The sequence below is a fragment of the Pinus tabuliformis genome, chromosome 7, assembly GCF_031772625.1.
Source record: "Pinus tabuliformis cultivar Carrire ecotype Pingquan chromosome 7, CPIR1, whole genome shotgun sequence".
Classification (NCBI taxonomy): domain Eukaryota; kingdom Viridiplantae; phylum Streptophyta; class Pinopsida; order Pinales; family Pinaceae; genus Pinus; species Pinus tabuliformis.
Genome location: NC_142293.1, coordinates 1,088,639,181 through 1,088,652,115, shown reverse-complemented (window position 1 = coordinate 1,088,652,115; position 12,935 = coordinate 1,088,639,181). Strand labels below are relative to the sequence as shown.

The following is a 12,935-nucleotide window of genomic DNA, read 5'->3' as shown; positions in this document are numbered from 1 at the left end:
TGCAGTGGATACAGTTGTTGATTTAGTTTTGCTGAAATTTAAATAGAAGTTAAAACATAGTTGGTTGATGAATTCCAACCTTAGAGAACCTATAGATAAGAGATATTGAAATACTTTATAGTTCTGTCTAGTCACTTTCTGCAAAAACAATTAGCTTTTGGTAAACTAGAAAAAAAAATTGAGTATCATTTTTAATTTGGCTAGTGCCTTTGCAGTGGATCACTTTGTCATTTTCAGAGAGTCAATTATGTTATTGGGCATGCTTAGACCTATTTGGACTGCATCTGAACTGTGGTGCAATAAATTGTTGATGATAAACATATGAGTTCTGTTGTTGCATAGTGGCATATAATTTTTCTTGTAATTGACTGTCACAACTATTTTGATTTGGTGCATTCCTTTAGCTGGTAAGGTTAAAAGTACATGCCATAAATGAGGAAAGAAATGACTCATATATGATACTGTTTATTTTAACTGTTAATAGGAAACTATCTGGTACTAATCAGGGATAGAGACATAGAGGCTATTGTATAAGTCAGCTAATGATTTTTTGGCAACATGTCAAAATGATAACTTTTTTATTTTTATTTTTTAAATCAGTGAAAACAGGCCCTAGTATTGCCGACACAGCTATGGAAAGGCTTGCTCAAGGGACGAAAGTGCTTACTGAAGGTGGCTATGAAAAGATCTTCCGCCAGACATTTGAAACCCTCCCAGAAGAACAACTACAGAAGACTTACACTTGCTACTTGTCAACTACTGCTGGGCCTGTCATAGGAACACTTTATTTGTCCACTGAAAAGATTGCTTTTTGCAGTGATAACCCTCTTTCTTACAAGGTCAATCCTGATAAAACTGAATGGAGTTTTTACAAGGTATGACCCCTTACTGACAATTTCACTGTAAGTTGAACTTGAGAAAGACAAGCGGAAAAAATAAATTATTCAAAACCATTTTATGTGTGAAAATAATTGAAGTCTTTAACATTTTGAAAAGGGATCTCTCTTTGTTTCTTTTGAGTATTAATTAAACATATGGCAACACAAATTCACGTTTACTTAACAAGTGCATATAGATACATACAAGGAAAACAAAATATATGGCTACAATAGGTGGAGGATTTGTTCTTCTCTTAGGAGATGTGAGATAATTCATGCGATTTAAAAGGCTGCAAATGTCTTATAAATTAGCCTGCCACGATTTTAGATTCATTGTTCTCTCACATCAGTGATAACGCCATACTTGTTAACAGAATTAGTTCACATGGCTCAGTTATAGCAATGCCCTCAAACTGGTTAATGCATTTTTCTTTGCTTTAAAGTCCAAGAACTGTTTACTATCAGTAAGTGGAGATTTATTGGTTGAATGGAAACCAAATAATATAATATTCTATCAATCTTGATCCATGGGATGATTATTGGTCCTGATAATCAGTTCATTGTTTAAGATGTTTAAAATTACAACCAAAGAGATCTCAACCTTTGTTTTCTATAGGAGCATGTGCTTACTAGTATATGTTTTTTCTTGAAATGCTGTAGAAAGAGACAATAGTCATCGTAACTTCTTGTTCTGGAATTAAAGAACAACAGGAAAGGATTTTTCATGTTTTAATTTGCTACTTATCTCGCCTTCTCTGGAAAACACGTTTTCAACCAAAATGTAAAAGGGGTTAGTGTGCAAATGCACGTACTCTCTATAGTTCTGATTAACAATCCTTCTGAACCTCTCATTTGAGACGGTATAATAAGGGCCAAGAAACCTCCGAAGACGGTTGTCTCCTCTATGACGAGCTCCACTTGATGTTATTGCTGTTCTCCTCCTAGGAGTTGGGTTTGGTAATATCGAGCTCCACTACTTTTTTCATATCTACCCACCCAGTTATTAAACTTGAAGAGAATCCAAAGGGTACCGTCAATGAATAAGAACTTTGCTTCTTGTATCTCCCAATTGACACTCTTGTAACTTATGAAATAAAAAGAAAAGGAGGTGAAATGCCGAAAGTGAAATACTGAGGCTTCTAATGTTGCATGCATAAAGGACAATTAAGAAAAATGCACATAGCTGAATTGTTTTCCTTGTCATTATAATATTAATTGTAAATAATTGATAGGTGAATAGTACCAATGAAAGGTGTCTTTCAAAGGGAGAGAGTCTTCTTGTTCAGTTACAACCCTACTTAACACTCTCAGCTTCAAGTGACGAATTTGTAGTAAGGGGGAAATTTAGAGTCACACAAAGATTTATTTTAGTTCTCCCTTGATTCATGATACAACACTACATAATATTTGTAGCTTCAAAGTGACGAATGTGTAGTATGAGAGAAATTTAGAGTTTTACATTGAGTTATTGTTGGATGAGGCACAAGTTTTAAGAACTTGCTTGTGTTCAATGTTAGAAAATATGCAGTGATTGCCAGTAAATGCACATTGAAGAGGAGAAAATGTAAAATCAGGAATTATTGTTGGAGGATTAACACAATAATATTAAATTTGAAATGTAATAAATTTATGGTGTTATGAATGACTCTAACTTAGTGGTTAGTGTTAGCTGTCAGACACTTCCTAGAGGAAAAGTCCTAACTTGGGAAAGGGGAAGGCATAAGGCAACTAGTTAGAAAGTCACCACCTGTCACCTAAGTGGCTTGCTACTCACTACTCACTTTAGGCTTGGCGAAACCAAGCCAAGAGGGTGAATCCTTTGATTAGTCCTAAATTCTATTGTTGTGGTAAAGGCCTAGGACTAGTTGTGTTACTCAACAAAAGGAGCTTATGATCTATGGGTTTGTTTACAATGCTAGCCCAAATTGGACAAGTGGGGTATGTTACCCACCACTTTGTGGGTGATATCCTTAGGAGAAATTTTTTCTCCACAATGGTCCTCAGCCGGCAGCCAGTATTAGCCCCTTGCAGCCACCAACTAGCTCATTGTGCCATTTTTTCGCCAACTGAGCCAGCCATGTGGTCCCTCACCCATTTGTCATGATCGTATCTTTGAAGGTGGACCTCCCAAACCTAAAGGTATGCCTTGTCATTTGGTAATTGAGTATTTTAGTTTACTTATCATGGAAACTCATGGGCATGGATTAATGGGGGGATTCAGCGAAAAGAGTGGACTAGGTCTGTGCTCTTGTCCCCTAGGTCTCTTTTGGATGTTAACCTTGGACCCTAGTCCCGTGGGATCTCTTTTATTGACCTTTGGGCTTTAGGGATGGTACTACATGGGAAACCTTGATTTTGGTTGCGTGGTTCCACTCTCTGATCCACATATATCACTCCCCTTCCACTCATTATAATCCCATTCATCACTCCTCCCACCTAGGTCCACAAAGGGTCAGCCTCCCCCTCTCCTTTTCCCACACCTTGGGTCGGGCCTGGAACGATGCAGCTAAAAAGAAAGGAAAAAGCATAATTGGCCACATTCAATAGGAAATTGTACCAAAAGATGCATAAGACGGTTGGGGCAAACACATTTAGCATGTGGGCAAATGCCACTACATGAGCTCTACCCCGTTCCATGGCTATCACCCTGGTTCTTATAGGCCCTAGATGAGCCTCCTCTATCATTCACGAACCCATGATTGTCCCAACCCCTGGTGGGCGATGAATTGCCCCACCCTAAAGGGGATATCCATTGCTATACTTTACACATCATGCTCTCATTTCGTTAAGCTCCGAGCAGTTAACCAAAGAAAAATCATAAAAGGAAAAAGGCATACGAAGAAGGGTGGAACAATCAAGGTCGGGGTAACTCATGTACAACAATTACTCCCTTCTACACATCATTTACCCAAGTGTGGGCTTCCCTTTCATTAGTTACCCTTGTACCATGGCATGTGACCTAAGATTTCCCCTTCATCCCCTACTATGTTCCATCACTTTATCACATTCCACCACCATTTGAAGGATGTACCATGGACATACCACACCCTTTAGAAGCAGAAACCACTTAGTAGGGTGCTTGGTTAACCCCCCTTTGAGCTTGGAGACATTTGCGCATGCCAAAGCTCACTATGGAAGGGTATGCCATTATGAAGTGCCCACTTGTTTTCCATGGTTTGTAAACTCTTTTACTTGATTTCTTTAATGACTTGGTGTACTGGAGGGCAAGGGGACGCATTGGATCTTATGCAGGATTACATATGGTCTCCATTTTGGGTTTGGTCTCCCTATACGGGGTCCTAACCCTCCAGAGGGTTACATTGGCACATGTAAGGTGTGTGTAGAGAGCCATGGGCCTCCCAACAATAGATAACATCCCATGCATCCCAGAGTCATTCGAAGATTTCTTGTGGTTCACCTATTGGACAAGGAAGATGCACCTAGTTCACCATGCCTAGCCGGCTCCACAATTGCACCATACACTTGGCAGATGGTCCAAGATCTATATGATGATGTGGCATCACTTATATCATCATCCTAGCCCTTGCAGATAGTTTACTGGCATCTTCGATCTATTTGGAGGCCCATGAGGACATTTGTGTGCCCCCACATCCATTTGGGAGCACCACAGGTTTATTACTTGGAGAACAAGGGGCCAACCCCTTGTCCACTATTTTTGGAGTCCTATTTCACATTATGGCACCTATGGACTTCATTAGGCACCTTCTAAGGCCCAACGACACATGTTATTGATCATTTGACCCTCCTGAGAGGCTTACTCCTTTGTTATTGAGCTAGTTTGGTGGGCATGTCACCAAAAGTACTTATTATTTTGCACATTATTTTATTCTAGGGGCTAAATTAGGCCAAAATAAGCTAACTTGAATTCATTAGACATTGTATAAATAGATGATGAGTTGATTCATTCTTTCATCATCACTTGTATTGATCATATTCTCTTGTGAGATTTTCACTATTCTCTTTGGAGGGCGAATTTGGGTGGATGGATGAATTTTGATGTTTGGATTTCTTCATTTTTGTCTTGGAGCTTCTATATTGGCATATAATGATGATTGGATATACTTGTACTCACATGTAAGAGCTCTTTTAACGTTATTTTTTCATTCTTTTCTATGTCACATAAATGATGCTGGGATTATCACTATACTAGGTTGGAATTTTGTTGCTTTTCTTATTTGAAAGGGTATAAATTTGTCTTTTATTAGCGTTGCATCATGTTATAGGCCATTTTTGAATAAGTGAATGTTCCTAGAGATATTTCATTGAAATTCATCTTGACAAGTCGTCACATATTGCATATTGAAGTATAAAGACCTTGAAGCTGTTTTCTCATGCCCTAATTGCCATGCAAAAATGTTCTAGAGGCCTCCTTGATGAAGTGAAACCATCCCAAACATTGGAATCACCTTGACTCCATTTCCCCCAAAGGATTAGGTAATGGTCCTCCATAGGTGGTCACTCTAAAGCATATTTTTCTCACCTTTCTCTCTTTCTTTCTAGGTCTAGCCTACATAGGTCACTTAGGGCATCAATTATCTAACAATCTAGCCATCCAAACACTTGTATTTTTTGGTCCACAATTGCGCCGGAGTTTGCTCTAGAGACGCTCCAAATTTGAAGCAAATTCGGTGGTGGGATCTCGAAATATTGCAAGCCCTAGCTTGAGGACTGTTTCTTGCCCTAGGTTTGCCTTGGCTAGTGACCTCATTTGAATCATTGCATTCTGTTCCAAGAATATTTGTCCATTGATCCTCTTATCTTCCACAATTAGGTCAAACATACCCTTGATTGATCAACTCCATCCCTTTGACCTATTGCGGGTCCACTTGGTCCCATGTGGTCCTGCAACCTCTTAAAGACAACTTCACAAAGACCACCTGGAATCCAAGTTTCCCACAAAGATTTCTTGGACTAGGCCTCTCCATTACAAGTCTTACTTGCAAAATCTAGCCCTTGACATCCCCTTGGCCCTTCTTAGAGAGCCTTTCACCTTGCTTTTCAAGCAAGCAAACCACAATTTGAGTTTCTCTTGTGAATAGGCCTTTAGGAATCACTCATTTCCCTTTATTGACACATTTATCTAGGTGATTCCCTTCATACTGGGTCTCCTCCCATTAGTGAAAGTATGTAAAGAGTATGGAGCTTTAGCTGAGGTGACAATGGGCTATTGCTCTATTACTACTCAAACTAGCAAGGGTCCTAGAAGGGAATTCTAGAGGGGCAACTACTAGGTCAAGGGAAACAGGGTAGAAAATGAACCAAAGGTTGGAAGGGATCAAATGTTTAAAGATTAGATTGGTTGATTTAATGGTGTTATTAATGTTGAGTGTCTTGGTGAGATCTTTAAATAAAGCTCATTAATTCTTAAATCTCATGAACTCTGATGTCCAATAAAAGAGATGCCTATTACATGTGGAAATATGACAACCAAGAGAGAAATTCTTTCACATGAAATTTATTCACATCATATGGATACACTTAATAAATAAATGTGTTTAAACATTAACCATCCACATGATTAATTTAAATGTTCACATATAAGACAAGACCATTATTAAGTGGAGTGTTTGCTAAACCATGCGACAAAAAATTAAAATTTGTGAGCGTATTTTGATTCCATTAATGCTACCCATGAAAATTAATGTAAGTGCATCCACAAGTGGTTCCTGTTACCCACCAAAGTGGGTGACCCCTAGGAGAAACTTTTGTCCTATTCATCTCTTCCAGTCGATAGCTAGCAACCCCTGAGAGCCACCTTGTAGCCGATGTGACGTGCCATTCATGTCTTTGCTACCTGCATCGGTCATATGTCTCCTTGCCCATTTGCCAAGATCACATTTTGAAGGTGGGCTTCTGATCACAAGGTAATTTATTCATTTTGCAATCAGGTTCTTATGCTTGTTTGTATTTGGGCATTTTGGCATGGATTATGGGTAACTTGGAAAGAAGAATGGTCTTTGTCGTGATCTTGTTCCCTCACCTTAAATGGAGGGTTAATTTTCAATCCTAGTACAGTGGCCCGTGGCTTTGGGAAGGGTCACTACTTTGGAAACCATGATTGAGATAGCATAGCCCCATGTAATGTCCTCAAGAGATTAATTGGTCCAAGGGATGAAGTAGACTATCAATCCCTGTAGGCTATAGTCCTTGATAAAGAAGAAAACCCCAAAATACCCAATGTTTGGGGATGTTTTGGGGCAGCTAGGGCTAAAAATCCCAAAGTTGGGGCGTGGTGTGAACCTCATCAATTAATTAACGAGAAAACCCCCCTTCAAGGAAATCCATAAATACAAGAGGATTATAATGACTTAAGGTATCACTTGGATTAGATCATTTGTCTTTGTTTTGTTGAGCTTGAGGCATTGAGGGTTTAAGACCCCATTTTCTCTCTTGGACTAGTTTTGGTGGAGGTGATCCCACCGTACCTAGTCACCTTTTCCTGTTTTGGCAACAGGAAGCATCATTTGAGGAAGTAATGAAGTCTTTCAACATATTTTGTCTTTTGTTTATTTGTTTAGGCAACAGGGGCATAACGATCTGAAGGAGCAACAAAGTATTTCTAGAAAGATTTGTGGCAAGGCAACATCTAGTCACCCTAAAGTTGGGCGAGTTTTCTCTAAGGATAACGCTTGGACAAACCAAAGTTTTTCTTGGCTTAATCATCACGAGTTCTCTCTATGATCGACGAAAAGATCTTCTGAAGCAGGTCGCAAGTCCATTTAGGTTCGCAGAGCGATCTTGAGGCAGTAAACCTATGTTGCCAGGAAACGTGGGTTCGGGGATGGGAACGGGGACGGGGACGGGGACGGGGACGACATTTTTGGAAACAGGGTGCGTGGGTTCGTCGGGTAATATAATAATATTAAATTTTAATAATTATATTTTATAAATTATAAATTTATAATTAATAAATTAATAATATATATGAAATTTCAAATTGTATATTTTTTCCACTTTAAACAAGAAAACTTTAATGATAATCATTTAAACATGCACATCATTGAACATTCAACATTGACATTGAAATTTCAAAATTTATTACCGAAAAACTGTTCATTGTTTACATATTAACATGAATCATGGTATGGGACAGATTTTGTCACACACAGCTGACTGAGATACACTAGCCAAGTTTCCTACAAACTCAGGAGTACGCTCAAAAATCCTAAAGTATTCTGAGTTCTCAAAGACTCAACATTTTAAACTTTATTTTATTGGGCTGCCTTGTGTGTTTGGTGGGACAACAATGAAATATATGCTGCTAGCAGCCATAATTTATACTTTATTGTAGCCACAAGCCTTAAAAAAAACCACAGAATTTAAAAGAACCCAAGAATCCAAGAACCCATTAAAGGAAAAGAACCCAATTTTTTTTTTGAAGAACCCGGTTCTTCATGGAAGAACCCGGTTCTTCTGGGTTCTTCTGGGAAGAACCCGTACCCGAATCCGGTACGTGGGTGCGGGAACCCGGGACAGGTTCGAGAACCCCACCCTCGGGTGCGGGAACCCGTGCAACATAGCAGTAAACAAAATAATTCTGAGGCAAATGAGGCTGTTTGTAACCAGTAGATCGAAGTTTGAGGAAACCAAAATTGTTTGATGTAGGAAACACGAATTTTCTGAGGTTAATCTTGGGCGAAAATACTCCCGAGACGGATAGTATCGTTCCCTTGAAGCAATCCATGGATTCTGGAGCAAAACAAAAGTTTCTTGTAGAAGTCAGACCCTCCTGAAGGTTTGTTTTTGGGTTTGGGGCATATTGAAATCTCCTGAAGTTAGTACAATTCTCGAGGAAGACTACAAACTTGTCCTCTAGGTTGATTAGAAGGAGAAAACAACAAATCCTAAACTTAGGATTGATTCCTCTCATAGCAGATTCAGAGAAGGGTACTCCATTAGGCCTTCTTATTAGAATTCACAAGAGTACACTAGTGGTGCATTATTTTAATCTGTGAAATGGTATGGGTAGTTCTAGTAATTGGTAGTTGGATGTATAATTTTCATTGACTATAGTTTGTTGGACTTGGAACTCGACGTGGATTAGTTGAAGTTTAATATGAATTGGTTATATGTGCGAATGGAAGAGTGATACTGTTAATGGAATGAACATTGATATTGTATTTTTGTTTTGATCATATTATATTGTACCACTGAATGGATTGTTTGTTTCATCACTTAATTGAGTAAAGAAATGTTGAAACCCTAGGAAAAAATATCTCCCTAGAATAGTGCACCCCATCTTTCCTTATTCCATACTTACCATTTTCCATCTTAAATTATGAGCCCCTATTCTACCTCCCTTCTTCGAGTTCAACTGATAATTGGTTCTCTAGGATTTGGAACCCGCATATCCTCATACTTGGGTAGGGCCTAGAAATGCACCTTGGGAGGTTGATGTAACTAAAAGAAATAGAAAAAGCATATAATGGCGACAAGAAAAAAACAAAAGAAAAAATCAAAATGCAAAAGATGGCCAAAGACTTACAAAATAACATGCAGGCAGAAGCTAAGCATGAGATCTACCTCTCTCATATGACCATCACCCGTTCTTGGGCCAGTGTTGCCCCATCTCATAGAAGGCAAGGAACCCTTGCATGTCCCAACCTCTATTGGGCAATGGACTGCCCCATACCAAAGGGGGTAATAACTGCTATACATCATATAAAGCAAGTTCTCATTCCTTGATCTACGAGTGGTAATACAAAAAAGAATCAAGAAAAAGTAAAAGGCATTCAGAGGGTGGAAAAACAAAGGCTAAGGTACCTCATGCATCCATGATTGCTCCTTCCTCACATCTATACACCCAGGATGAGGTACTCCATCATAGCCAGTCATACAAAGGTGATCAAGTTATGGAGAGGAATTCCCTCAAGGAAGTCGAGTAAGGAAGTGAAAGGAGTCTCCCTCTTGAGGAGACCATTCAAGGAGCAAAAATCATCTAGGGTTTCTGTTGTAAGGTTGCAGATCTACAAGAAGAGGTCGAAATTCTAAAGGAAGCCAAGAAGGAAAAGAGGAAGAGCAATGTTGAAAAGGAGGCTTGTGACTTGGTCTTGAGAGGGCTCTAGTGTCAACGATCTTTGTCATGGTCTTGGTATTCCTCAATTGAAGGTTCTATAAGAAGAATTTCGTTTGAGTTTTCCTCTCAAAGAGTGAGAGGTTTTGGCCCTCGCTGACAAGCCTATATACTGTGTCTCTTGTCTCTTTATTGGTCATGATTTGGTAATTGTCTTGATGAAAGTAACACAATAATAACTCAAGAAGAGAAGATTGTAATAAAGAAAAATAAAAGGACTATCACAAGAAATTTTCATGAGTAGAGAAATCACCTAACTATTGATGCCCTAGATTTCTACCCTCCAAGACCAAGTCCAACCTTTTCGGATGATGTGCTTTCCTTGTCTAAGTCAAACCCAGTCAAATCTCTTCCAGTAGCACAACTTCGACCTCCATCTGCAGAATTTTGGCCTCCATTGCTGACCTAAAATTTTTGGCCCTCTTGTAGTCGCTACTGCCACATGTGTGAGCTTTGAATAGCTTCCCACAGCGTCCTTAGACCTTCGCTTGGCTTTCTCTTACTCCTAGAGCTTGAGGATGGCTTCTTGTGACCTTCACTTGACCTTCTTTCCTTCTCTTCTTCAAGATCGAACCTGTAGAAGAAAACCTTAGATCTGTTGTAGAAACCCTAGCTTCCTTCACACGTGTGAGAGAGAAATAACCCAAAACCAAGTCTTCTTTGTCCTCTTCCTTCTTCGGTGCCTTCTTCTTCTTCTTCATTTGCTTGAATGCGAGAGAGATGAATGTGCTTCAAGGAGGTCGAGTTTCCTCCTTTATATAGGCTTCTCAAAGGTGGACTTGGCTCCTCAAATTACGCCGACTTGCCAACTGCCAAATCGACTTGATCTTGGAGGGTATTTTGACACTTTTAAGGACATTTTTTTTTCTTTACAAGTTACAATGTGCCCGATGGGGTCTTCAACTTATGACAATGACTCTTTTGACTTCTTGACCTAGGACAAACCCTAGAAGCACTCAATGGGTGCTTGATCTATAAAATAAAAGACCTTGAGCATGAAACCCATGCTCCAAAAATAATAATAATAATTTTCTTTCTTTTTATAATTTACAAATCAAAAGTACATTTCATATTTATGAACACTGAACCTAGTTACACATTTTTCAACACTCGCTCTTAACTAGGGAGGTATTCATAAATGGTACACGGAAATTCTCAATTTGAAGAGGTCTCATAAGAAGAGTTGGGTTGGTAACCCATCTGTTTAGCATCATATCCATCGGCATTGTCACAAGTCCTTGGCTAACAACTCTATCTCTCCACTAGATCAGAGCATAATGCTAGCGAGACCAATGATTTATAGACACCATCATCATTGTCTCTCAAGGTACATACCCCACCCGATTGTTCACAAAGGATGACCTTCTTTGTACTATTTTTATCTTGGATAGCTAGTTCTCAAAGAATATTGGTCCGCGACTACTCTTATCTTGGATGCCCTACCTCATCCTCAAAAAGTATTGGATGCCAGATGTTTACCCAATCCTCCATTCTATCTTCCAAAGTGAAGACAAGAATGATGTGGCTATCTCTCGCTCTCAACTAGGGAGGATACATCAACCAAACCAAGCTTGTCTCTCAAATACACAAGCTTCTTATTAGGAAGAGATTTTGTCAATATGTCAACTACCTGCTCATCAGTGGAGATATATTGTAGCTGCAACACACCATCTTGTACTAGCTTTTGAATGTAGTGATACTTGTTGTTGATATGCTTTGTCTTTCCATGAAACCCTGGGTCTTCAGACAATTGTATACAACTGGTGTTATCACAACGTATCATCGTAGGATCCATCGACCCTTCAAATGGGTCGGATAACAACGTCTTCAACCAGACTGCTTCTCTGCTTACTTCACAAGTTGCAATATACTCAACCTCAACACTACTCAAAGCAACTCTATCTTGCTTTCTGCTTATCTATGAGATCATGGAGGATCCCAAACTAAAACATCCTCCTGTAGTGCTCCTTCCATCCTGCTCACTGCCTCCCCAGTCAGAATTTGTATATCCAATTAGGTGGACATCATTCCTCCTATCATATTTCAGGTAGTAATGGATGTTCCTTGCAGATATCTTAGTATATGTTTTGCTGCTATCTAATGATCATGCTTCGATTCCACTTGGAATTGACTGAGAACATTTGCTGCAAAACATATGTTTGGTCGAGTATTCACCAAGTACATTAGTTAGCCAATTAATTGTCTATACCTGGAAGGATCCACATGGCTTGATTCAAAACTCCTTAGTCTTTTCAAGTTTGTGATCATTGGAGTTGTCATTGGTTTGCAGTTCATCATGTCAAACCTATTCAACATCTTAATCACATACTTCCCTTGACCTAGATAGATCTCATCAGGTCCTTGCTAGAATTCCAGTCCCAAATAATAGTGCATCAACCCTAGATTCTTCATGTCAAATCTGTTGTTAGTTGCTTCTTACATTCTTCAATTCGACCTTCCACACCTATCAAGAGAAGATCATCCACATACAGGAAATGATTACCGACTCTTCCTTCACAACCTTAATATAAAGGTTCGGATCAACAAAACTCTTTGTGAAGCCTAACCTTTGTAGGTATGCATCCATTCTAGCATACCATGCCCCTGGTGCTTGCTTGAGGCCATACTTCTTCAACCTGCAGAAATTTTCCTTTCTATCTTTAACTTCAAATCCCAACGGTTGTTCTATATAGACTTCTCATTAATTGTGTCATTCAAGAATGCAGTCTTGACATCCATTTGGTGGATGTTCCATCCCATCGATGCTGCCAAAGAGACCAACGAACGTATAGTTGTATACCTTGTTGTCGAAGCAAATGTCTCTTCATAGTCGATGCCTTCTTGTTGAGAGAAGCCCTTAGCCAATCTTGCCTTATATTTATCAATACTTCCATCTAATGTATGTTTGATCTTGTAAAACAAATTGTAAGTTACCATAGATTTCTCTTTGGGCCTTGGTATGA

General features: G+C 39.1%; 1 protein-coding gene across 1 annotated transcript in view; it reads left to right on the top strand.

The window, feature by feature from the left end:
* LOC149251351 (GEM-like protein 1) overlaps positions 1-12,935 on the top strand; it is a 75,547-nt gene that overhangs the window by 31,322 nt on the left and 31,290 nt on the right. The window contains exon 3 of the mRNA XM_089459365.1: positions 601-875. Coding sequence (XP_089315491.1) covers positions 601-875 — 275 coding nt within the window. The remainder of the gene's footprint in view (positions 1-600; positions 876-12,935) is intronic.